General features: G+C 54.3%; 1 protein-coding gene across 4 annotated transcripts in view; it reads left to right on the forward strand.

Moving 5' to 3' along the window:
* Positions 1-25261, forward strand: part of CDH4 (cadherin 4) — a 548956-nt gene that overhangs the window by 376280 nt on the left and 147415 nt on the right. For 3 of the 4 annotated variants that reach the window (XM_060284119.1, XM_060284120.1, XM_060284122.1), the window contains exon 3: positions 18115-18341. In XM_060284119.1, coding sequence (XP_060140102.1) covers positions 18115-18341 — 227 coding nt within the window. Of the gene's footprint in view, positions 1-4230; positions 4360-18114; positions 18342-25261 lie in introns of those variants that run through there. The other variant, XM_060284121.1, reaches the window with a different exon arrangement.

The raw sequence follows: 25261 nt of genomic DNA on the forward strand, positions 1-25261 counted from the left end.
AGGCGATAAGACACTGCGCTCTGGTTACTTGCAGAGCTTAGAAATCAAAGCTACCCCTGTGCATCTTGTTGTAAAAGCCATTGTCTTGTTCTTTCGTCTTCCTTGCGTTTCTCTGGGTCGCAGAAGGGGAGGCTGGGAGTGGAGAGCAGACCCTGGAGCTGTGGGGGAGGTGCACCGAGAGTCTTCACCAGCTTCCTTCCGCCCCCAGGCATCATTGTGCCGGGCTCGCTCTGTGTGCTGCCTCATTGGATTACGGCAAAAACCCTTCAAGGCGGAGGTTGTTAGTTCATCGTGGTATCTCCCTTGTTGCAGTGAGTCCATGAGTCTGACTGCGGGCTACAGGCTCGTGCCTCACGGTTGGAGGGTGATGGTGCTGCGTCAGATATGGAATCAGAGAGGTTTAGGGAGAGCTCCAAGGCCACACAGCTCATGCCACTTGCTTCCAGACCTCAGACCTTGGCAAGGCAGCTCGCCGCACTCTTTTGCACCCGCCACGGTCGGTGCACACAGTGGGTGCTGATCACATAGTAGGGACCCTGAGATGAACTGCAGCCTCCTGCCCACGACTTTCTCTTTTCAGCAGCCAGAAGAGTCTAGTCCAAAGGCTGCCTTTCTCTGAGAGATGCCTTGTCTTTCCAAGCAAAGTCCAGAAACTTCTTTCGCCGTACTCTACCGTGCACTCGGCAGGAGCGAGGCCCACTGGGGACAGATTGCGTTTGGGCCGGGGCAGTGGGCTCGGTGGGCAGGACAGCCCTCTGCAGGCAAAGGCTCGGGCAGGCGTGGATGACGCCAGGGGCTCGCCCTCTGCCTCCAGTCTTCCCCGTTCTCATTGCCTGAAAAAAACCACTCCTGGTTCATTGACCTTTCTGCACATTTTCGTTTACACTCAGGAGTGAAATGTCACGTAATCTTTATGCATCTGGCTGAGCTGCTCTGCCGCTGTGTTAAAAAAAAAATTCCTTATCAAGGTTTCATGTCAAACTTGTACAAGGGGTAATTACCCCGGGATAAATGCTGCATTTGCATACAGCTCGTCGGGCAGTGCCCTGGAAGGGAGCGTTGGAAGGTCTGGGGAACTGGGGTAAGGACTGTGCGTGGCCAGGATCCATCGCCTCCAAAATGACTTCATTAACTGGCTGCTTTTCCTGCCGGGGGTGAAGCCACCACAGTGCAGCTCAGGTGGGCGGGAATCTGCAGAGACATTCACCTGCAAGACCCAGCCGAGCGCCAGGCCCTCTCCCCTGGCTTTGGGGTTTAATGGCCAACACTCTCCATCAGCCTCCATCAGAGAAATGGGTGCGAAGGAGTGGGCGAGGGCTTCCTGGACCTCACCTTTCTGCTCAAGGTGAGCAGAGTGTCAGCATCACGACCTCCACTTTCAGGGAGTCTAATATGAGGGAAAGAACAAACAGAAAAGGCAGGGAGGCCGGGAAGCCTTTGCCAACCTGCGCGCCCCAGGCTGAGATGAAACGGCATTGGTTTTGGAGGCATCTATTAAACCTGTTTCCTTAGATGCAGGACTTGCTTTGGGTGTGTATCGTTCTAATTGCCATTTTGTTTATGGTAGAAGAGAAATCCCAGCTGGAGATGCTGTGACAGGTCTGTGCAGGAACAAGGGTCTCACTCAAGACACCGTCATTACCTTGGTTGCTACGTGCATGTTAACGTGTTACTGACAGAGTCCACCCTTACTTCATCCCACAGGGTAGGACGTCGTTCCCTCCCTCCTGGGCAGTTAGGACTGGCCTCGCGCTCTGCTTTGGCCAGTGAACCAGGAGCAAGCATCCCTCCCGGGAGGGAACCAGGGAGCCAGTGACTCCCGTTTCTCAGCAGCAGATGCGCCCAGCTTGGCGATCACGGAAACAGAAGAAACCTCTCTCAGGATTCCATAGCAGAGCCTCCCCACTGGCCCACAGCGGCAGGTCAGGTGCTTTGGGAGCTGCTCATTGCTTCGGCGTAACCCAGCCTCATGCCGACTGATACACCCTGCGTTCCCAATATGCATCTCTTCCAGTGGTCGTAGCAATGGTTTTAGGTCATACAGTCCCCTGGCCCTCGCAGGACGTCCCGGGCCCCTGGCGTCTAATGGAGATTTCCGAGAGGGAGCTGCAGTGTGCACCGTGGCCACAGGTGTGAAGCCGTGTTCCTGCCCCTCCCCCACACTGGCCCTGGACCTGGGGCCCGAGGCATTCTTCGGATGGTGATGTCGTGACCAGTAAATGATGTGCTCCTGCTTCCTTAATGCTCTTCAGAAGCGGGATTAGGACCAGAAACAACCAAACAGGTGTCTCGGGTCTTTGCCTCCTTTGGGACGGTCCCTGGCCAAGGAAGGGGATGTTTGGGGAAGACAGTTGAGAGGAAGAACCGTGTTCTTTCTTTCCGTGTCCCGGTAGAATTCACTCTTCACCACCGAGCGTTCCTCGTCGTGAACCTGGCGAATGTGTCCCCAGGCCCCGACCATCAGAGCCCAAAGTATGTCGGAAGGAGGCCCCTCCTGGAAAGCGCTCAGAGCGCACCGCGTGTGGCCCCGTCCCTTCTGAAGAGCTGCTCTGTGGTGCCCTGAAGGGCCTCATGGAGCCCAGACCGGCCCAGGGCGGGGGGCCCCGGGTCTCTGTGGGGCTGTCCCTCTGCCCAGGGCGTCTTAGCCTGGCCGGATTAGCTCCTGCCTTCCTTCAACCCCTGCCGGGGATCCACCACCAGGATCCCTCCTGGGCTCTCCCAGCACCTTGCACCCCAGAGTCCCCAGCAAGCTGCCCCCGCCTGAGCTCCTGGCTGCATTTGCTCAAGGCCCACCTGGCCCCTGAGGATGTTTCCGTCCTTGGTTGACGGGCACCCCAAGGGTCTGCTCGTCTCAAGGGGGTCCCCAAACATCACAAAGCCAAGTGTGACATGAATGCGTCCAGAACAAGAAAGCTCTGATGAGGGAAGACCCAGGGGGAGGTTGCCGGCCGTCGGTGCGATTGAGGGGGGGGGAAACGTGTTCACGCTTCCTGAGTTCTGATTCCTTTAGAAAAATGCTGGCCGCCGACCCACGTGTGTTTGCAGAGGGAGCAGCTGGTAAAGTTCAGGGGCGGGTTTGGATTCAAACGGAGACTGAAGATGTGCCCCGCGAGTGGGGTTGTCAGACACCAGGGGCCCCGAAGCCGGTGCAGGAGGGCGGCCCGGGGGCTCTAGGCTGTCTCGGCCGTCCCTCCCACCCACAGGGAGCGACCCCTCCCGGGGTGACAAGCGTGCCCCCGTCTCGGCACTGGCGACCTCAGGTCGGGGCCAGAACAGCCGGGCAGCAGCCTGGTTCAGACCCCACATCCTGCCCGGACTCCAGGGAAGTCCTCTCCCTCGGAAGCCTGGGTGACCCTGGAATTTGTGGGCTCAGAGAAATGGGGAGGAGGCCTCAGCCTTCCAGCCTCCGGGTGCCCGCTCCAGGCCGTTCGCCCACCTGCAGCCTCAGAATCACAAGTACTTCTGAATCACAGTGGTGGTTTCTACACAAATGAAGGTCCCTGCCCTGGAGACATCTCAGGTCCCTCCCAATCGCAAACATAAGCGGAGGGGATCCGGCTCATCCTGTGGCCACGTGGCCTGGGGTAAGCGGCCCAGAAGGAAAGGCCCCTTTAGCACCTCTGTGGGGTGTAAATGAGTTACCGTGTGATCGGTGTTCTCATTTGTGCACGTGGAGGGGCCCTGTCTGCGCCAGCTGCCCGGGGCTGTCCCCGGCCATCACACGTGTGCCCGAGTGCGCACGTCACTCCCTGGTGTGCGTGAGCGTGTGCCCCTGCGTGTTCCTCTGCCGTCGGCCCTCCTCCACTCACTGCCAAGAGCCCTTGCGATGTCCCCGTGTCCCGGGCCTCCTGGCCACCCTCGCCCTCTCCGCGCCCGGTCTGCCTGACCAGCCAGGCCGCCCTGTGACACCTGCCCGTCCGGCTCCCTCGGCTGGAGCGGCAGCCGCCCGAGCTGCACCAGGCTTGGCTCTGCGCTTTTTGGAGTGTCTCCCCTTTTTGGAGAACAGGGGCTCCCTGAGGAGCATGTGCCCGGCAGAGAGCAACGTGCGAGGGGTCAGTATGTGGATGGACAGATGGACAGACACAGATCGTGTGTCTGCTCCTTTCTTTGCCGGGTACCGAGCGCACTGTCCCCGCGTGAGGTGCCCCCTCCCCCGCCCCGGCGCTGGGAGGGGCCGCGGCCAGGAGGCTGATCCGGCCTCTCCGAGCTGGACTTGCCTGGAGTCACACTGCCAGATGTGGTTCCTGTGGTCACCCAGAGCCACCCTCCCGAACCTTAACCCGGCCTTAAATAGCATGGCCTCCCTAGATGTTTGGAACAGCCTTGCGAGCGCTTTGAGAGGAGAATGAAACTGAATGGGTGAGTCAGCGGAGCGGGAGTGCTCTTAAATGCTCTTAAAATACAGAGAGCAAGAAACAGCCCTTTTGGTAAAATGAAGTAAAATCATAAACCAGATCTGGGGGCCCATCCAGAGTCTCCCCTTCCTCCTGCTGGCCCCCCACCTGCAGAGAGGACGGTGGAGGAGGAGGGAGTGAAGGAAGGGGAAGTGGGGGAAGGGAAAGGAGGAAGGGGGAAGCGGAGGGGGAGGGGGGAGGAGAGGTGGCCTCTGGGGACGGGAGAGAGCCATCTCTCTACCTGAGCCTTAATTGCAGATGATTTCATTAGCTCAGTCCTGATGCGCAGGAGCTAATGAGAGAGAGGCCGGCAGGTCTAAAAATAGCAGTCCCGCTCCTTGTGTTGTAAAGGGTCCCCCCAGGGCCCGCCCCCCTGGCCTGCTGCCAGCCTCCACTCCCTCCTCACCACCTCACGAGGGCCACGTCCAGATATGACAGGAGCCCAAGAGGGGACCTGGCCCCAGGCCGCCAAAGCCGGGCCCGCAGAAGGAGAAGCTCGTGGGCGGAAGGAGCCGTGGAGGAGCTGCAGACCCACCCTGTTCTTGTAGCAGCTTGTCTGGGGCGACCGGGTGCCGGGGCGGCGCCCCAAAGGAGACTAAGGCAGAAGAGCAGCCAGGCGCCCGTGGGGTGACCGCCAGACGAGTAGGCTGCCCACTGAGCCCCGCCGGGGTAGGCTGCCCACTGAGCCCCGCCGGGGACTTTTCCACCCGGGAGGGGCCTTCGGTTTCCTCTCGGGAACCCCTGGCCCTGATGCTCCTCAAACAGAGATCACTTTGGAGGCTGCCGTCCCCTCTCTATCTCTCGGTGCCCTCACCGGTAAAACGGGTGACAGCTGTCCCTGCCCGAGCTGTGGGGACGGCGTATGGTGTGGGCATGGAGTGTGGACCAAAGCCTGGCAGGAGCCGAGAACTCTCTAAGCAACTGCAGCCGTTATTCTTACAGTGATCACCATTATTATCGTCACCAGGGCCCCTGAGAGACGTGCTAGCTTGCACTTGCCCGGCTTAGAAACGGTCATTCATTGCCAGCAACACCGGGGGCAATGACACCTCCACAGCCGGGGACGGTGCAGGGGGCCCCTGGGTGCAGCGGCGGGTGGAGCGGAGCCCTGTTCAGAGCAAGCCTGCCGTCTTCTCCCTGCGTCCGGGGACCACCCAAGCCTTATCCTCTCTTCATGAACATCATCATCGGGAGAGCAGGACGTTTTGCAGCAGGCCAGTGCCACCCTCTCCCAGGCATACGAAATCACAGCCGCAAACCTGACCCGCCCTTGTGGATTGTCAAGACTGTCAGTACGCGTGCGGCTACGTTTCTCATGGTGGCTTGAAACGTAGGTGTGACCGTGTGTTTGTGAATGGACACCTGGGTATGGTTTTTATATGTAAAGCTCTTGGTAGCAAGAGCTGATGGAAAGAATAGGGGGGCCTCGGAAATAACTGAAATGACGTAGCTGTTGGGAGGAGTGACGTTGTTTAAATAAAGCACGCGGTTCCCTCAGCCTGGTCTGTGTCCCTGGGGAAGGGCTGCAGGGCAGGGACGGCCTCGGTCACGTTCACAACCAGAAGGAAGGGGGCGCTTCTGGCACAAAACTGGGGGCCAGGAGCCCCCTCACCCTCAGCACTGGCTGTGCCACACGCTGGCCGTGGACCTGAGGGGGTCCGGTAACCTCTGTGAGGCTCGGTTCCCTCTTCTGAACCATGGAAAGCCCAGGACTCCTGACAGGTTTGTGAGATTCAATACGACACGGTGCTCCAGGTGCCTCGCGGGACACCTGAGTGACAACCGCGTCAGGAGTGAGCGAATGAAAACTCCGAATGTTCATCAGTTCATGAAATGTTGGTCTAGATCTTCAGTAAGATCACAGACTTCTTAACAGTCAAAAACCACCCCCCATTTTTCCAAAGAATCAGATGGACTCCTGGAATCTTGGACGAGAGAGTAAAGGTCCGGGCAGGGCCACCCCCTCCAGGGTCCTCAGGAACCCCCAATTCCTGGAGCACCCCCGACCACAGCCTTGGCCGTTAGCACGGCTCCCGCATCCCCGAGATGGAGCTGTGGACCAGATGGCCCTTCCTCCCTCCAGTGACGCTGGGCCCTTGGGGGAAGAACATTCCTCCCAGCCCAACTCTGAACATAGGAATGACACGCTTGTTGTCAGCCATCCTCTGGCTGTGAGCACAGCAGTGCAGCAGGGGGCCTGGGCATCTCCCACGCCCGGGCGTCTTGGCGGGTCTGCGGCCGGATTCGCCGCCGTCACCCCTGCTGGCTCTCCTGTGAGTGCGGGTGGGAGGGTTTCATCAGAGGTGCCACCAACTTAAGAGCCACGGGCTCCGTTGTGGTGGGGCGTCAGTGGGATTTACTAATGAGGAGCTCAGACCTCCGTTCTGACTGCCACTCAGGAAAGACCTTCTGCATAAATAACCCTCCTCAGACCTGGAACCGCTGCCTGCCTCCTCCACCCAATTCCTGTGTCTCCCGAGATTCCTGCATCTCTGTTTTCCTCAACAAAGGACTGTTAATTAGTCCCAGAACCTAGAGAAATCCCTCTCCTTAGGTGGGCTCAGAACCGTGCTGAGACTGAAGCCTTGTGGTGCAGTCGTGGCAGGGCGGTGGGCGACGAGCTCTGCTTCTCCCATCAGCATCCCCGTCTTCACAGGGTGCGTGAATATTAGATTAGGACCCCAGGAACTTGTCAAGGCCACACTGGGAGTGGGAGTCACGCTGGAAAACAAGTCGCTCGGACCAGGGCTCGTGGTTGTTGCCGCTACGGCTGATGTTTCCTGGACAGGGAAATGGATGTGAATTCGGGTGTTGGATCACAGCGCGGCATTCATTACCAAGGAAACCCAGAGGGAGAGGCAGGTTTCACGCTCCCTGCCGTAGACGAGATGGCATGAGACAGGTTTCAATGTTTTGCTTTAAGATGAGACTTTTAACATTTCTGAGACAGAGTGTTTTCTCTGGAGACGATGTGTCTAATGGCTGGTGAATATCCATTTTCTTAATAGATGTTACATTTTAGAGCAGTTTTAGATTTCTGGAAAGACTGAGCAGGAAGTACAGAGCTGCATGCGCTCCCTCTCTCCGTGCACAGTTTGCCCTGTTATTAGCACCTTGCATTGTTACAGTTAGTGGGGAACGTTGTTACAGTGGATGAACCTGCACTGCCACTCATCATCACCCAACGTCCATAGTCTACCCCAGGGTTCCCTCCTGGTGTTGTGTGTTCCGTGGGTTTGGACAAATCTGTAATGAGACCTGTCCATTTATTACCGTGTCGCCCAGAGTGTTTCCACCACCCTACAGATCCTCTGTGCTACCTGTTCATCCCTCCCTCCCCTCAACCCCTGGCAACCCCTGATTTTTTTAGTGCCTCCATAGTTTTGCCTCTTCCAGAATGTCATGTAGCTTCTTCAGGTTGGCTTCTTTCACTAAGTAAAATGCATTTACGTTTCCTCTGTGTCTTTCCATGGCTTGAGAGCTCCTTGGATATCCATTTTTGAAGCTAAGAGAAATGGCATCTGTGCCTTTTCCAGATTCTCAAGCAAATCCTGGGTGCCAGAGGACCCCGGTGGGAGGTGCTGGGACTCGTGCTGAGGAGGGCTGGCCCAGTGCCTCGTGGCCCAACTTACTTGGCAGGAGCGGCTGGAGCCACGTGAGCCAGGCAGTGGCCTTGGGGGCACAAAGGACGGCCCCCAGCATCCTGGGGGAAAGGGGACCCTGAAAGTGGGCCAGGGCTGGGTAGGGGAGAGCAGTCCTGCACACAGAGTGGAGGGGAGCGGGCAGGATGCAGGGTGGGATGGGACAGGCTGAGCCACAGACCACGCGGAGGGAGACCCGTGGGCAGTCAGGTGGCCCCCCATGGACATACTTGTACCGCCCAGGACACCTCGGAGTCTGCACCCCACTGCAGCAGGGCTCCCTAAGGGCCCACTCTCTCCCACGAAGTTAGAGGCTCTTCCATGCGGCTGGAGGCCAACGCTGACAACACAGTCTATGTGCGCACGTGAAACCTGGGGGTGACTGAGAAGACGTGGAAAATGCACGGAACCGATTGGAAGGAATCGGCTCTGCTCTGCGCCCACATCGCTGCAACGGGAGTTTGGCGAAGAGGCACAGAGGAAAGCGTGGGGGGAAGACTCCTCGGGTCTGAGGTTTCCAGCAGTTGCAGACCTGGCCCTGGTTCTTGCCGGAGCCTTCTAAGCAGATCGTGAAGGGACTCGGGTGAAGGGGCATGTGACTCCGCCTGTTCCCGGCCAAAGGCAGGGCCTCCTCAGGAAGGAAGGATCCCATCATGGTTTGAACGCACACCAGTTTTAAGTTTAAAGGCCCAGCTGAGAAGCCAACCACACTCATCCTCATGGACACGTCCTCCGAGAGGCAGGGCGCCCCCAGCCCCATCCTCGCGGGTGACGGGACTGGAGGGTGGCGGGCAACCTCTTGCCCGTGGTGCTGGGAGACGTGCCACAGCAGAGCAAGCCGACCCTGAGCACCAGCCCGGGGGTCCTCTGATGGGCGCACCCCCCTCCCCTGCCCCCGTGATCCGCGTCGGCCCCCGGGGGTGCCTGTCCCCCCCGCCCAGACTCGCGCCATGTGGGGCTTCGCACAGACGTCCTGCTCATGGAGAGGGTCAGCAGGTACCCTCACACTGTGCTGGAAATGGCGCTTTTCCAACTTGTGTCAGCAAATGTCCGCCTCGGGAATCTGTGCTGAGCAAAATGATGGCAGAAGAAAACAAGAAAACACAGCCAGCCACAGTCTCAGGCGTCCATCCTGGCCTGGGGCAGCTTCCTGAGGTCCAGGCGCGCCCACGGCATCTGCCGGTGACCACACTCAGGCCGGTTGCTCCGGGGGTCCGCCTGGTGGGCAGACCACCCCCGGGCTCAGTAGATGCAGGGGCTCCATCCATGACCGGCTTCCCTGACTCCACAGGCAGGAGGGGTGGGGCCGATGCCTGTGTGCGGTCAAGGGAGATGTCTGATTCGGATTGAGTGGAAAAGAGGCAAACGTAACAACATTTTATGTATAAAGTACACATTTCAGGAAAGAGTCTGGAAGGACAGCCAAGGATGCCAGTTACCTGGGGCTCCAGTGATGCCCCGTCCATCCCAAGGCTGCAGGGGGAGCAGCAGTGCGGGGCCTGCGACAGCCCGTTCTCAGGGGAGTCCACTCAAGCACAACCCCCATGCCTGTCCCACATTAGTAAAACCCACCGAACCTCTGTCCGCCGCTTATGATCACCGTGCACTAGCAGTTCTAAACAATGTCCACCCCGCCCCTGGAGTGGACAGCACTGGAGTTGAATGAAGCTCTGGGGAGAAAGGACTCAACAGCTGAGATAAATCCAGGAAGGCTCCTCGGAGGAGGCGGCCCGTGTGGTAAAGGGCGTTGCAGAGCATTTCAGGCACGGGAAACTGAGGCTGAGCGCTTGGAGCATTTGGCCCACAGGGAGGGGATGAGCTATGGGAGAGTCAGGGTGCAAGTGAGCTTGGAGAGGCAGGTGGGGTGTGAACAGCCCACGAGTCCTCTCAGCTGCACCTGGAGGGCATGGTCTTTGGGGCCACTGCGTTCAAGCTCTGCCTCCATCACTTTCTGGTTGGGAGACTGGAGGCCAGGGACGCCCCCTCTCCTCCTCGTTGCCCATCAGTAGAGCAGAGGAGGATAAAGGTGGTCTCCTCCCTGGGGGTGGGCCGTGAGGGTAAATTTGAGGATACAGTGCAGCGAAAGGCTGAGCTCCGAGTAGGGCTCTCAGTGGCCGCTTGACCATTCTCCCCGTGGCTTTAGATACAGTCAGGCAGGGAGAGGGGTGCATCGCGTGCTTGGTGCCCACCTCCCTGAAGCCTAGGTCCCCCCCAGGGACAAGTCCTGTTTTGGAGAATCAGTGAGGGAAGAGGCGTCCCTGGGGGCACTGTGCAAAGAGCAAGCCCCCCAGGGCTGTGCTCAAGGCCTCCGCTCGGCCTTTCTCACCTTCTGAGATGGCCCACACCCTGTCTGTGGAGTGTGTTTCTCTCTAAATAAATCCGCTTCTTACCTATCACTTTGTCTCTCACTGAATTCTTTCTGCAATGAGACATCAAGAACCTGAGCTTCATTAAGTCCTGAAACCAGGTGTGTGATCTCAGTTGGAAGACTGTGGGTTTGGGCTGGGTTCAAGTCCCACTCTCAGGTGCACGGTTTCAAAGGCTCAAGTTGATTCCCGCTGAGGCCTCGCACCTGGCAGAGCCACTCAGGACACTCAGTGGGGGATAAGCCGTGTTTATTCAGAATACTCATGGACCTTAGTGGAATTACTTCATTTTTGAGTCTTGACTTCCCTATCCCATCTTTGCTCCCTTTTGAACTCCACAGCAGGTCCACCAATAATGAGGCCAAGCCCGGGGAGGACCCAGAGGCCCTGTATATCACGGTGCTCCACGGGGAAGATGGTCCAGTCCTGAAGGTGCCTTTGATTCCAAATCTACTGCCACAAGCAGAAGCCAGGGAGCACAGTGGGGGATGTGGTTCAGATCAGGCCATCTCTGAGCAGATCGGTGTGATTCTGTGCACAGAGCCCTGGTATGAGGTCAACTCGATTCAACTGCATTTCACTGCTCAGATCACTCTATAACGACATAGTAACAGAAAGTACAGAGAATTCAGTAAAGCCACCGTGGAGTCCATAGAGGGGAAGTGGGGTGGGTGACCTTTACCTGAAGCATGTGCTGCCCCTGGGGCTGCCCTGGTCTCCCCTGGCTGCCCAGCCCCTGGCCGGTGCCCGGAGCGTGGAGACGCAGTGAGTGGGGGATGGTGGACGGAAGGAGGGAGGGAGGGAGGCTGACTCCGCCGGGAGAGCGTATTTACTCCTCAGCACAGTGCCAGCTACAAGCTCACCTCTGGCTCCTTTGATCTTTCTCAGCGCAACTAACAAGAAAAATAATTTAAAAAGCAAAAGGGGGGACTTTCAGCACCACGGTGCACATCTCCAGTATGCCAGACTCGGGGAGGCACAGCCCCCTGCCCCGTGAATGTCAGCAGGCTGCCGCCAGTGCGGAAGCAGACGCGGGTGTCGCTCACGCCTGTTCGCAGCATGCCGTCCCCTCGTTCTTCTCACGGAGCGAGCAATTAAAAATGATGAGGGTAGAGGGTTAAATGTAAACCCTCCTGGTGGGGGAGCCGCCGGGCTTCCTCTCATGGGTGCCGCACGTTCTCTGCAGACGCTGTGGATAAGCATGGCTGCACCTGTCTGCTGCCAGCCAGCGAGATGGGCGCGGGGGAGAGAAAAATTTTCTAAGAAGGGCTTTGCACCGTCCTGGAAAAAGGAAAGAAGCGGGTCTCTGCTGTTTAGCCGAGGGCCTAATTATGGTGCTGCACAGGCAGCGTAGGGAATCGGCGTGATCTTCATATTTCAGAACTGGTCGGAGCCAGGACCCCGTGCCGCAGTTTCTAGCACGTGGACTGCAGAGTTTTCACTTATGAGGTGGGCACACCAGCTGCAAACGTTAGGAATGCACAAAATTCTAAGAAAAGCAGGCTTGCCGCACGCTTTGCATTTTGGGCGTCAGTTAACTAGATACTAAAAGTGCCCGGGGCGCTGATGGAGAGCGCTGGTGTCTGTAGCGACTCTGGGCCTGCGTATCGCTGGGCACACTCTACAGTGTCATCTTCTCTCAGCAAATTCAGTTTGCTCATCGATAAAATGAGGGGCTGGAGGAGATGATCTCTGGGGCGCCTTCCAGTCCTGACATCCCAGAGGCTTGTGACACTCCTAGGAGGCGCTGGAGACCCGGTGAAGCTTTCGCGGGTCCCCGCGTGGTGCGGTACCCAGCACGCAGACACGCGGCACGTGAAGGCACGCAGGCAGCTTCCAGGATGGCAGCTCAGAGCCCCGCTTCGTGAAGGCTTCATCTCCCTCCCGGGCCCCAGAGCGCTCTCCCCTCCTCTCTTACAACGTCAGCATTTCCCCGTCTCTTTGGCCTGCACTTGGGCCGGGAGCGGAGAGACTGTGGGGAGGGGAGCTGCGGTTGTGGATCAAGGCTGTTTCCAGGGAGGTTTTGTGAAGCTCTGGGCACGTGGGGCCTGAGGGGGCTGGGGGTCTTGAGGGGCAGGAAGCTGAGGCCGCCCTTCTCCCTGTCCTTCCAGCAGCCAGGAGGCAGGGACTCAGGGAGGCCCTGGAAACTGCTTCAGGGTAAAATTCACGTACATAAGTTTCACCACTTCAAGTGAACAACAATGCCGTGGCGCTTAGTACATTCACGTGCTGAGCAGCCGTCAGCTCCCTCTGGTTCCAGAACTTCTTGTCACCCCAAAGGAGACCCCGTGCCCATGAGCAGTCACTCGCCAGCCCCCGGCCGCCACCCAGCTGCACCTGTCTACGCTGGCTGCAGTACCAGCCCTCCCGGATGGGCAAGGGCGGTGGTGACGGCCACCAGGAGGCCCCACAGTCAGCAGACAGCACCCTCGGGGGATAAAGGGAGACACCCACAGGGACGCAGCCGCGCCCGGCAGATGACCCACGGGAGGCTCCCTCGGGGGCCCCAGGACCAGTTCGGGGTGGCTGCATGTCCTGAGGTTTTGCCGGCACTGCTGGACTTGTCTCCTCTCCCCCTCCCCCGCAGGGTCTCCCTGCGCCGTCTCCCTGGGGATGCATCGTTGCTGGGCGGGTGGCTGAATCACCTGGTTGAGGACCCGCCCTGGATTCCTTGCTCTCTTTTTCTTCCTTTTCCCCTTCTTTTCCTGGCTCTTGAATTTCTCTCTCCCAAGCAGAAGTGTGTGCAGGAGTCCTGTGATCCACTGTAGCTAAATTTGGAGGACGTAATTCTGAAGTCACACCGGTGGACCCCTAACTCAGTTCACTGGGTGTTTTTATGGCTGGAAAAGGCTATGACCTTCTCTTAACATTGGCCCCAAAGGGAGGCCGTCACATCCGCTCAGGACGCCTCCTCAGCGCCACAGGCTGCTGGACCTTCCTAGAAACCCCTGGAGTGACACGGAGGCCCTTCCCTCATGGCGGGGAGTTCCCTAGCCCTGCCCATCTCTTGGAGTCTGCAGGTCATCCCACTGGCTGAGGACCTTCCTGTGCGCTTGTTTTGACTCTTGTTCACCCCAGCAGCCTGGTTCCCGTCACACTGGCTCTGAGTCCTTGACACCCCACACTCCCTCTGCTCAGGACCTTTGCACGTGCTGCCGTGTGGCCTTGAAAGCTCTCCCCTGCCCAAGCTCTCCTCTTGCATCCCTCGGTGCTCAGCAGAAGCACCAGGACCTCATCCTCGGGAGGCCCTCCCGCCGCACATCTGGGTCAGGCTCTCTCAAAACCGGCCTCCTTCCTTCACGCAGAGCCCCCTGCCCCCCGCCAGCCCCTGGGAGGCGCATCCGCAGTGTGACAACTCACTCCCACTCTGAGTCCATCTGACGGTCACTGTGCTTTTTGCTGACTGTTGTGTCCATAAATCAACACGAATGGATGGATGTTGGTGCCCCGGGAGCTCTGCGTGTGCAGCTGCCTTCACCACAGGGCAAGGGGTTCCACCAGGGGAAGAATCGGGGGGCAGCCCTGGGGCAGGGGAGGCCACGGGGGTTCCAGCAATAACTCAGTGGGCCCTCAGGGGACGTGTCAGCAGGGACACCAGGATGACAGACAGAGACTAACATTTACGCAGCGCGAAGGAAAATGCATCTCGATGACAGATGGCCAGCCAGGTGCGCCCCTGCCCTTCATCTGGATGGGCAGCGCCCCAGCCCGAGGCCAGCCAGCCCAGGCTGCCGATCAGCCTCAACACTGCTTCCCGATTTCACGGCGAGGGGGGAGGGGGGAGGCCCCCTGGAAGACGGAGTCCTGCACATAGTTCATGGCCTTCCCACCGTGTCCTGCTGGACGCGTTCCTGGGCGTTGGTCTCTCACGTGTGCTTCTCGCATAGCCATGGACGGTGCTGTTGCCGCTCTAAATGCTGGGCCTTTGCAGCGTCGAGTCACATTTCGGGAGCAGCGCAGACGCGGGCGGGGATCCGTTCTTCTCTGGACGGCTTCTCGGGATGAACAGGGCTTGGAACCGGAATCCGTCCTGTCCAAAGGGAGAGGCGGGCGCTGGGGGCCAGGCCTGGGCTGGGGAGGGGGAGCCAGCCCCCAGTCGTGCGAGAGGGTCAGAATGCCAAGTGCTGGCTGACCCCACACATCCCGCAGGGCTCCCCTCCCCATCCCTTGGGCCGGCCCTCTTGGTGACCCCGTACAAGCCTGTGCCAGTCCACCATCTGCGCTGCCATTTCCCAGTCGCCTCCCACCCGGAGCCTCCGCTGTGTGTTCCTAGGTAGATCCCCAGAGCCAGGCACCAGGGGGCCCATAAATGTTTGTGGGGTGAACAGCCTCGTGTGACCTTGGCCCAGTGCTCTGCTCCCTGTCTCCTCAGGTGGGTGACATGGGTACTGGCCGGAGCGCAAGACAAGTTGTGTTCATCCAGCCTCTACGCTGCGCTGGCCCCGTCCGTCCTTTGCTGCTGCTCCCAGAGGCCTGTGCTCAGAGAGGCCACTGCTGGCCGGGTCACACAGCTGGCGTCCCAGCCCCATCCCGAAGGGGCCTGCCGGTGTGGGCGTGGCTGCAGCGCACACCTGCGCCCGGAGCTCACGCTTGCCCTCCTCCTCGGCAGGCATCAGTGCATACACCTCCCCACCCTCCCGGGACCCCGCCCTCAGGCAGGTGTGCTGAGTCCTGCCCCCAGGGCCCAGCCGGCCTCCCCCCGGCGCTGGCTGCCCAGGAGCCACGGCCGCCACCCCTCCGAGGGGACGAGGCAGCGGGGGCTGTGACTGTGTGTGTTTAACCAACTGGACCTGCTTTCTCTCGGGAGTCCTCCCATCTCTTGTCACGTTTTTTTAAAACTAGTGGAAGTAGTTAGCAAGCCGCAGAGACGCACAGCAGGGCTGGGTGGTGGGTGACGAGCGCCCGGTAGGCCCCACATCCCAGCCTCGGAGGGAAGGAGGTTCTGTCTCCCTCCAAGCAGATCTCCTCTGGTGGAGCCTGAAGGAGGTTGTAAGCCCGGGGCCTGCACATCCAGGCAGGCATTTTCTCCCCACGAAGTGTGGAAGACCTTCTCGGACCCTCATGCTGGGACCACAGCACCCGGCCTGGCCCGCACAGGAGCTTGTGAGCATGCGACGGCCTGGCAGCACCCTTGCCCGTAAAAGAGGATGACGTTTAACCTGCAGAGATAGAGGCAGACTCCAGAAATAAAAAGGAAGCAAGAGGAGGAAAGTGGGTTGCAGAGGAAACAAAGATAGAAAATTGGGCAGAAAGTGCTAAGGTTGGTAAATGCCTCAGCACTGCTAGGTCCCAGCTACCACGTTGCCTCTGAGCTTCCTGGTGGCCAAAGCGAAGAGGGAAACTGCCTTGGGGCAATTCACCAGAAAAAGGCAAATGGGCTTCTGGGTGACAGGAACCGTTCCTGCCCCAAGACCTCAGACGCGTCTCTGGAGAGTCTGCCCCTCAAGTGCTCGCTTCCCTTTTTTTTTTTTAACATCTTTATTGGAGTATAATTGCTTTTCAATGGTGTGTTTCTTTTGTACAACAAAGTGAATCAGCTATATGTATACATATATCCCCATATCTTCTCCCTCTTGCATCACTTCCCATTTTTATGGCAAGACGTCGTGTTTGTAACCTGAGCAGTGTTTGCATGTTGAGAAATTTAAACCCACGTTCCTCAGGGTTTCAAACGGGAGTTCATTTGTTCAGAGCTGAAGCGCCGTGAACGCCCCTGGTGTCTCAGAAGAACAAACCTTCCTGATCTTTCCCTTTGAAAGAGAGACACAGCCCAGGCGCGCACAGGAAGGCACTGTTTTGAACTCCCTTCCTTCTGGAAAGCTGGCACCCCAGCACCGCGGGCACTCGGAACGGCCCCCATCTCCCCGCAGGCACCTTCCAGCTCCTGCTTCCTCACTGACGAGGGCTCGGAGTCTCAGACGTGATGGTGAAACCAACCTGTTGGGTTGAGCCATCAGCCAAGCCTCAGTCACACTGAAGCTGGAGGCTGGGTTCCACGTTGTCCCAAGGCCCCCATGCCTCCTCGCGTGGAGGGCCCGCGTCAGACCCAGGCTGGAAAGATGTTAAGAGCAGCTGCGAGGAGAGGCCCAACTTTATCATCACAGGTCACGTCTGGTGGTGCCACCTTTAATGTCCTGCGGGCTCCCGTCCACTGAGGACGCCTGTGCCCTGCAAGGTCCCAGGCTCCTGTGGACGGTGCTCCGACCTTCCTGTTGGGGCAGCTCCTATGAGGGTGATTTTTTTCTCTGACAGCAATGTCCACACTTCCCTCAAATGCCACCAAAGCTGTGCGCCTGTTTTTTTAAAAAATACAACGACACCATCACTTAATCCTGGAGAAACTCAGACCCTCCCACTACCGTCCAATCCCATTCATGTTATTGGAAATCTTCTTTCAGAGAACAAAGGGCTTATTCATGTACTTTGGGCTAATCTCCCGGCAATCATAGGACTGTCATTTTTATCTTTGTCCACGACAGTCGGGCATCAGAAATAATTGATCCACTCAGTTTTTTGCTGATTTTAATTTGTTTACCGACGGGGAGGACAGGACTACAAAGGCAGTTTGGAATTTTCCTGTCACTGGAAAAAGAATGTGATTATCCCCCCACTAGGGGGGCATTTCCCTGGAGCCACAGCGCACTCCTCACCTTGGCTGCCCTCAACCACCCGAGGACCCCTGTCTGCGAGCTCTGGAGTCTGTACACACACGGAAATGTCTAGTTTCCTCAATTTAAAGACATTTTTATATTAAACCAACACGTGGGGATTGCTGGGGACTGGGGAGAGTCTGAAGTGAAGGAGCTGAAACAAGGGAACGTTCTGTTACTTATTATTTCAAGGCAGCCAACAATAAAAGGTGAACGCAGAGGCAAACACTTATCAAACCTAACAGTGAGGAGCTCCTTTTCGTTTCTCGAATAAATAGTAATTAAATCATGTAAGCTGTAATTTCATGCCAGTGAAATTGCTTAAAAACACCAATCGTCCCACCGTGATTGGGAGATACCCACACTTCTATAAACACCAGGTAACTTCATCCGTCGCTTGTATCAGCAGAATGTGACATGGCTGTTGGCGCCTCGTAATTTACCACATTAGGTGGCAGCTGCGAGAGCACACGTGTGAAAAAGGCACTGATGTGATGCCGGTGAATGGGCGGCTTCCGAGATGCCTTTTCTTGCAGGGGGTTTACCAACGGTCCAGGTGATGGAGTCACTGGGGGGGGCTGACAGTTCACTGCCTAATTACTGTTTGGGAAGCACAGCAACGTGCCTGCCCTGCAACGGCAGTAGACCATCCGCCTTCCACGCCTGCTTCCAAGTCACCGAGAAAGCTCTCGGCTGCCCCAAGGTCACCAGGGAATTGGTTGAGGGTAAAGAAACTCCTCCCCCCGCAGGGCTCAGACTCAGGGTGAACCCAAAGTTGATAGTGACGGGGAGACGCGTTTGCAGGAGTGAGAACAGCTGTGTTTCAGAGCGAATGAACGTGCATTCATTGCTTGGGGTCGATGTTCCTTTTCCTAAGGCCTCAGCTAATTCCCTACGGGGTAGAGATAAAACCCAGTACCTGAAGGTCGAAAAGTCAATTAAATCACCGCTTTCTCGAAGCTCATTAGAGACCAAGGACCCGCTGCTGGAAATAAGCTGTGAGTGGGCGCCTGCCCGCCAGGCTGGTCCCCAGCGCCCTGACCTTCTCCCCCTCCTCTTGCAGTCAAGTTCAGCAGCTGCCTGGGGACCAAGGGGACACACTATGAGACCGACAGCATGGACTTCAAAGTCGGGGCTGACGGGACGGTCTTCGCCACCCGGGAGCTGCAGATCCCCTCCGAGCAGGTGGCCTTCACCGTGACCGCGTGGGACCGCCAGACGGCCGAGCGCTGGGACGCCGCGGTACGGCTGCTGGTGGCCCAGACCTCACCCACGCGGTCCGGACACAAGGTAAGGTGTGACTACATGCGGGGGGGCGGGGAGGCTGGGTAGGGGTCCTTCCTCCTTCAGGTCACCGAGCAGAACCTCTGCAGAGGCTGACACTTGAGTGGGCGGCGTGGGCTGGGAGGGGGACCCCTGACCTCCCACCTTCCCAGACAGGGCTGCCCACAGGCTCCACCCCCGCTGAGTGTAGTGCACAGCTGTCAGCACCCTTTTTCGGACAAGGGCCCCACAGCCCCGCTTCTCACCGGGCACCTCTCCTGCCTGAGGCTTGTAGCCCACCAGCCCCAGAGGCTCCCAAGACCCAGAGGGACAAGAAGTAAGACAGAGGCCACGTGGCTGGCCTTGCGAGGTGGCCAGAGTAGCTGGCGTGAGACTGATTCAGAGAGAGGGAAATGGGGAGGGGGAGGAGGGGGAGGGGGAAGGAGGGGGAGGGGGAGGGGGAGGGAGGGGGAGGGATGGCACCCTTCACGTAGACACACACCAGCCACTGTCACCGGCCTCCGCAGCCCTCCCTCCAGCTTCACCTCTGACTCGGTTGCGTGGCCCTGTTGACCGGACAGGAGGGGTGAATTCACTTCCCCTGGTCCTGAAAGGCCTCTCAGCCCCACAGGCCCCAGGAATCCAGGACCAGACCCCTCAGCCCCCAGAAATCCCCACATTAGGTTTCCCGTGCCTGAGGGGGACCAGGTCTGCTTACCTCTGCCCATCCCGTGTTTCGGCAGCTGCGTTGGCCTCCGCGTGAGGGCTCCCCGGTCAGCAGAGAAGTTGCTGCCCAGCTGACCTGCATGACGGGTCCAGCTACACACGTCCACCTACATGAAGGGTGGACCCGTGGGGAGGGAGACACCCTTACAGTCAACAGGAGGCCTCAGGTCATCAGTGTTATGATGTGTGTGCGGTTCACCAGCAAAAGAAACACACCGGTTAAAGCAGGACAGGCCATCGGGGACAGCGTTTGTGGGTATTCCCTCGGAAAAGGGTTCGAGGGAAGTAGAGGGTTAGACCAAGTTGACCAGATCCCTTTCTGCAAATTTGCCCAGAACCTCACAGGACTAAAGGGCTCAGTGAACCTCAGTGGGAGACAGTCTGCAAGTTTCCCCAAACCTGTTTGACCAAGGAACCTTCTTAATGGGACATCTTACAAGGCAGGTGTTCCGAGGAACCCACTTTGGTAAACAGGGGCTGTGTTTCATGTGTCTTGTTAAACAACATAGAGGTGGTTTTGGTGAGAAAAGGGAAAGTGGTGACTCGGTGGATAGCCTTATCTTGGTGGTGAGTGACCCCGTCGGGAAGGACGTCCTGAGCGCCCTCGCGGGTGTGCTGAACCAGGTGTTGAAACGCGCTTCTAACGGGCGCCCCCCAGATCGTGAGCCTCACCTTGGGGACGTTGAAAACCCTCAGACAGATGGATGTGGTTTTCCATTCCTTCCCGAATGGCCATGACAAATCACACCCTGGTGAGAGGGCAGCGTGGCCCACGCAGGGGCCCCTCCCTGTCGGCAGCCAGGCCAGGGACAGCAGTGGGAAGGCTTACATCCCTGACTGTGATGCAAAAACTGCGCCTTGTGGGCAAGGAGTAGGGCTCCCTAACGCCCGTGGATGGCCTCAGATAAAAGGCATTAATTAAAAATATAGGGACTTCCCTGGCGGTCCAGTGCTTGAGACTTTGCCTTTCAACGCAGGGGGTGTGGGTTTGATCCCTGGTTGGGGAGCTAGGATCCCACATGCCTCGCGGCCAAGAGACCAAGACATAATACAGAAGCAATACTGTAACAAATTCAGTAAAGACTCTGAGGATGGTCCACATCAAAAAAAAATCTTTAAAAAAGTAAAAAGAAGATAAAAATAATGACACCTTTTGTCAGGCATGTTAATGAAGCATTTCTGATGCAGTTAATCCCCGAATCCTCCAGAAAGCGTGACTGCAGTTAGTCCTTAGGACACGTGCACCTCCAACCCCACAGCAGGCAGGCCCGAGAAGCACCCGATCTGCAGATCCCACATCCCAGGCCCAGAGCATCCTTGGGGCTGACTTTGTGGGGTTACACCCTGAGCACGTGAAACATGACCCTGTAGGTGGTGGGCAGAGTCTCTGCAGCCCACCTGACCCAGTCCTTCCCTGTTTATTTCATGTCCCCTTCGTTGCTGATGGCTCTCTGCTTCCTCCTTCTTCAAATCCAAAGAGCCCTGCCCTGACTTTCTAGGACCCCACCTAGACGCTGCCCTAAGTGCGTCCACATTGATCCTCACAACATCTCCAGAAGTGGGCGCTGCCACTGTCCCCACTTTACAGGTGGGGAAACAGAATCATGTGACTGCAACCTCTTTGCTGCATGGGAGAACCGATGTTCTGGAAAGGAGTGCAAAAACGACTTTCTAGGGACAGCTGAGCCCGGCATTGTAATGGAGCCTGGCTGGCCTGGATTGTCAGTTTGAATCAAGGCTTCTCCAGCTTACTGGCTGACGTTCTAGGACAAGCATACAACCTCTCTGAGGTTTACTGCTCTCGAAAATGGGACAGCTGTGTTACCTACATCCTATCCAAGGGTTGTTGAGAGGATTATGTGAGATTATGTGAGGTCAGGCAGGGTGCAGGCTCTGTGAGAGCCCTGTCCCCAAAGAGGCAAAACAGAGTTGCTCTTACTGCTGTCGTTGGCATGGTCCCAGCCCTCTGCGTCACGTGCTCATCATGGCCACGGGGCCCTCACCAGGGTGGTGCCAGGGGGACAGGGAGGAGGGTCTGTGTGGGACACCGGGTCACTCAGTTGATGTGCCCTTACAGAGACCAGTGCCAACCTTTGAATAATGTCACTCTGTGTAAATGGGTTAAGGTGATGCCAGATTGCTGGTGTCCTTGGTCGCCTGCCAGAGGCAAACGTAACTCTTCTCCAGTGGAAGGTATCATATACCAGACCTCAGATTACATCTCCTTTTATATACAATGTCCAGCGCTCAACTGAAAATGACTGGAGGGACAAAACAAGGTAAATAAAAATCAAGAGGAGGAGCAGCTGATAATCAAAGACCCACAGGGCTCCAGGTAATAGAGTTATCAGACACAGATTTTATCATAATTATGCTCACTGTCTTTGAGCACATTAAATGCAAGATTTTGACAAAGGATTGGAAGATTAAAGAAGAATTAATTGGGCAGTTTAGGACCGAAAAATATAACAAACAAAATTAAGAGCTCAACGGACAGATTTATCTGCAGATTAGACACAGCTGAAGAGAAGATTAATGAAGCAAAAAACATCAGAAGAAATATTCAGGCCAAAGTGTAAGGAGATATCCAGAGAGAAAACACAAAGGAAAGAGTAAGAGATATTGGGAAAATGGTAAGAAGTTCTAACATGAGTATGTTTGGAATATGAGAGGGAGAGATAAAATGGAGCAAAAGTAATATATGAAAAAATATCGGCAGAAAATATTCCAAAACTGGCAACAGACATCCAGGCATAGATTCAAAAAGCCCTGTGAACTCTAAACAGGATAAATATAAAGAAAACTGCACGTAGACACTTGCTTAGTCCATTCAATAGGCTATAGCAAAATACCATGGACTGGGGGGCTTACACACAATAGAAATTCATTTCTCACTCTTCTGGAGGCTGGAGGTCTGAATCAGAGTGGCATAGGGTCAAGTTCCCATGAGGGCCCTCTTCCAGATTGCTGCCTTCAGACTTATATCCTCACATGGCAGAGAGCAAAGACAGGAGGCCAGCTCACTCACAACTCCTGTAAGGACACTAATCCTGTTATGGAGACTCCATCCTGATGACCTCCCTTAATCCTAATCACCCCCGAAAGGCCTCACCTCCTAATATCATCCCATTGGGAGATAGGGTTTCAACAAAAGAATTTTGGGAGGACACAGTCCACACTAGGCATTTTAAGGTAAAATAGTTGAAAGCAAAAGTCAAGGAGAAAATCTTGGAAGCAAATAGAAAAGACAGAGCTTCTTTGAAAGAGGAATAATTCGATGTAAAACTGACTTCTCAACAGGAACTATGGAGGTTAGAAGACAATGGAATGGTATTTTTTAAAGTGCTAAAGAAAATAGAATTCTATTATTCAGTAAAATGTCCTTCACGGAGTGAAGGTGAATAAAGACATTTTTAAACAAATAAAAACTGAAAGAATCTGTCACAAGTTGTGTTCTTCAGGCAAAAATAAGATGATTTGAAGTAGAAAACCAAGAATGAGAAGATTAAGTAGATGGGAAAATACCAGTGTATAATTACAGGGTGATGTTTTGTGGGATGTAAAGAAGATGACTCAAATTCATGACAAGAATGGCATAGATTTTGAGAAAGGATAAATGGAGTCAAAGGGATCTAGGATGCTTGTGTTGTCCTGGAAGACGATGGAAATATCAAACTAATATTATACTTGGATGAGACACATCATTAAGAGCCATAGTGATGGATGCCTTACTTTAAGGTGCATATGAAACACTGACCACGACTGACCATAGTCTAGGTCCCAAAGTAAATCTTAACTTCAGGAGTTACCTAAAGTCTACATAGTGTCTAAATGAGCACTAAATTGATAAAAGTGTATCTATTATAAAAACAGATATTTATTTCTCTTGGAATTTTCATATAATTCTAACACTACCGTATATGAAGATCTTATGCTATAGCTGGATAATTTAGTATTAGTAACACAGCACTGGGCAGGGGACAGCTAAATTCTCCCTCCATTCTAGATGTATTTCTTGTTTATTGTCACCTTTTTAGTCTTCATATTTAGGCAGTATTTTTTAAAACACCCTTAAATAACATAATTTGTCATTTTCCCCGGTAATCAATGTGAATTTTCAAATAAACATGCTTCTTAAACAATAAAAAATAGTCATAGGGTTAAGTTCTAACATAATAGATGGAAAATAGAATAATAAAACTTATCAATCCAAAAAAATGCAAGGAAAGAAAAGTGAAATTATAGAATAGGTGAGATATTTGTCTTTGAGTAGGATGGTAGATTTACAAATATATTATTAATTATAATAATTGAAAATAGATTCATTCATAATTAAAAGAAAATTGACAGGTTATATTTTAAAAAATCCAACTATATGCAGCTTACAAAAGGTACATCTAAAAAGTATAAGGATAAAAAACAAATACCGTATGCTAACACATATATGGAATCTTAAAAAAAAAAATGGTCATGAAGAACCTAGGGACAGGATGGGAATAAAGACGCAGACCTACTAGAGAATGGACTTGAGGACACAGGGAGGGGGAAGGGTAAGCTGGGACAAAGTGAGAGAGTGGCGTGGACATATATACACTACCAAATGTAAAACCGATAGCTCGTGGGAAGCAGCTGCATAGCACAGGGAGATCAGCTCTGTGCTTTGTGACCACCTAGAGGGGTGGGAGGGAGGGAGACACAAGAGGGAAGAGCTATGGGGATATATGTCTATGTATAGCTGATTCACTTTGTTATAAAGCAGAAACTAACACACCATTGTAAAGCAATTATACTCCAATAAAGATGTTGAAAAAAAAAGTATAAGGATAGAGAAAGTTGAAAGTAAAAGCATAGGGAGGGAAATACCATGCAAATACTAATGAAAAGGAAGTTGGTGACGAGGGCTCTGTTACTATAAGAATCAAATTTGTGTGCACTTGTAATATGACTTCAAAATATTTGAGCAAAAATTGATAGAACTAAAAGGAGAAATAAATAAGTATACAATCAATGGTAAATTTTAACAGCTATCTCTGAGTAAGTAACAGAACAAGCAGACAAAATATCAGAAAGGAAATAGAAGATTTGGAGCACAGAGTTAAGAAGTCTGACCTTAGTGAGATGTACATAAAACACAGAAACCGACCGCTGCTAAATACAGATTCTTTTCAAGTGTACTCAGAACTTTTACCAAATTTAGCCATAGGCTGAGCCTTCAAGCAAAATTCAACACGCTTCCAAAGTTTAGAATCAAACATAGTTTGTGTTCTTACCTCAGAGCAATTAAGCTAGAAATCGATAACAAAGAAAATAACTGAAAAATCCCCATAGATTTGGAAGTTAAGTAAGTGCCTTCTTATTAACCCTCGGGTAGAAAAGAAATCACGTGGAAATGAGGGAATATTCTGAACTGAGTAATGAAACTAGCTGGATGTAGCTGAAGCCACACCAGATAGAAACGCATAGGCTTACCTACGTACGTTAGAAGATAAAAAGGCCGAAAATCAGTGATGTTACCGTTCATCTCAAGAGATTATAAAAAGAACAGGAAATGAAACACTTTGTGTTTCCACACAAAGGAGAAGATAATGAAACAGAAAATAATAGAATCAACAAAGACAAAAGTTGGTTCTCTACTGAACTGTAGACTCAGTAAGAAAAAAACCCTGCAAATAATCTCTATCTGGAATGGAAAGAGGACGTCGTGACCAATCGCACAGACATTAGAAAGGTCATTTGCGGGCATTATGTACAATTTATAGCAATATATTTGAAAATATACGTGAAATGGATAACATTCTAGAATATAAAATTTACCAAAACTAACATGAAAGGAAAATCTGAACTGTTTTATTATTATGAACAAAATTTTAATTCAAGTTTTTATCACAAAAAAATACCCGCACCAGGATGGCTCCACTGGTAAGTTGTAACCAAGCTGTAAGGAGTTAAAACTCATCTTACAAGAGGGGTCACTTCCCCAACCAAATGGGCACCATGCTGAAACCAGCAAGAACCTTGCCCAAAGCCAGCACGAACCTTGAAAGAACAGTGAGAGAAAGGGTCATTACGTGCCAGTCCACTCATAAGTAGATGGGAAAAAGCCAAAGCAAAATATTAACACACTCAAATTCAGCCATGTTCACGTGGGATATATAATGGCCGCATTCGTCTGTTCCAAGAATGCGAGATTTGCTTTAACACTTAAAAGTTACTCCAAGTAG

The sequence above is a fragment of the Globicephala melas genome, chromosome 15 (genome assembly GCF_963455315.2).
Source record: "Globicephala melas chromosome 15, mGloMel1.2, whole genome shotgun sequence".
Classification (NCBI taxonomy): Eukaryota; Metazoa; Chordata; class Mammalia; order Artiodactyla; family Delphinidae; genus Globicephala; species Globicephala melas.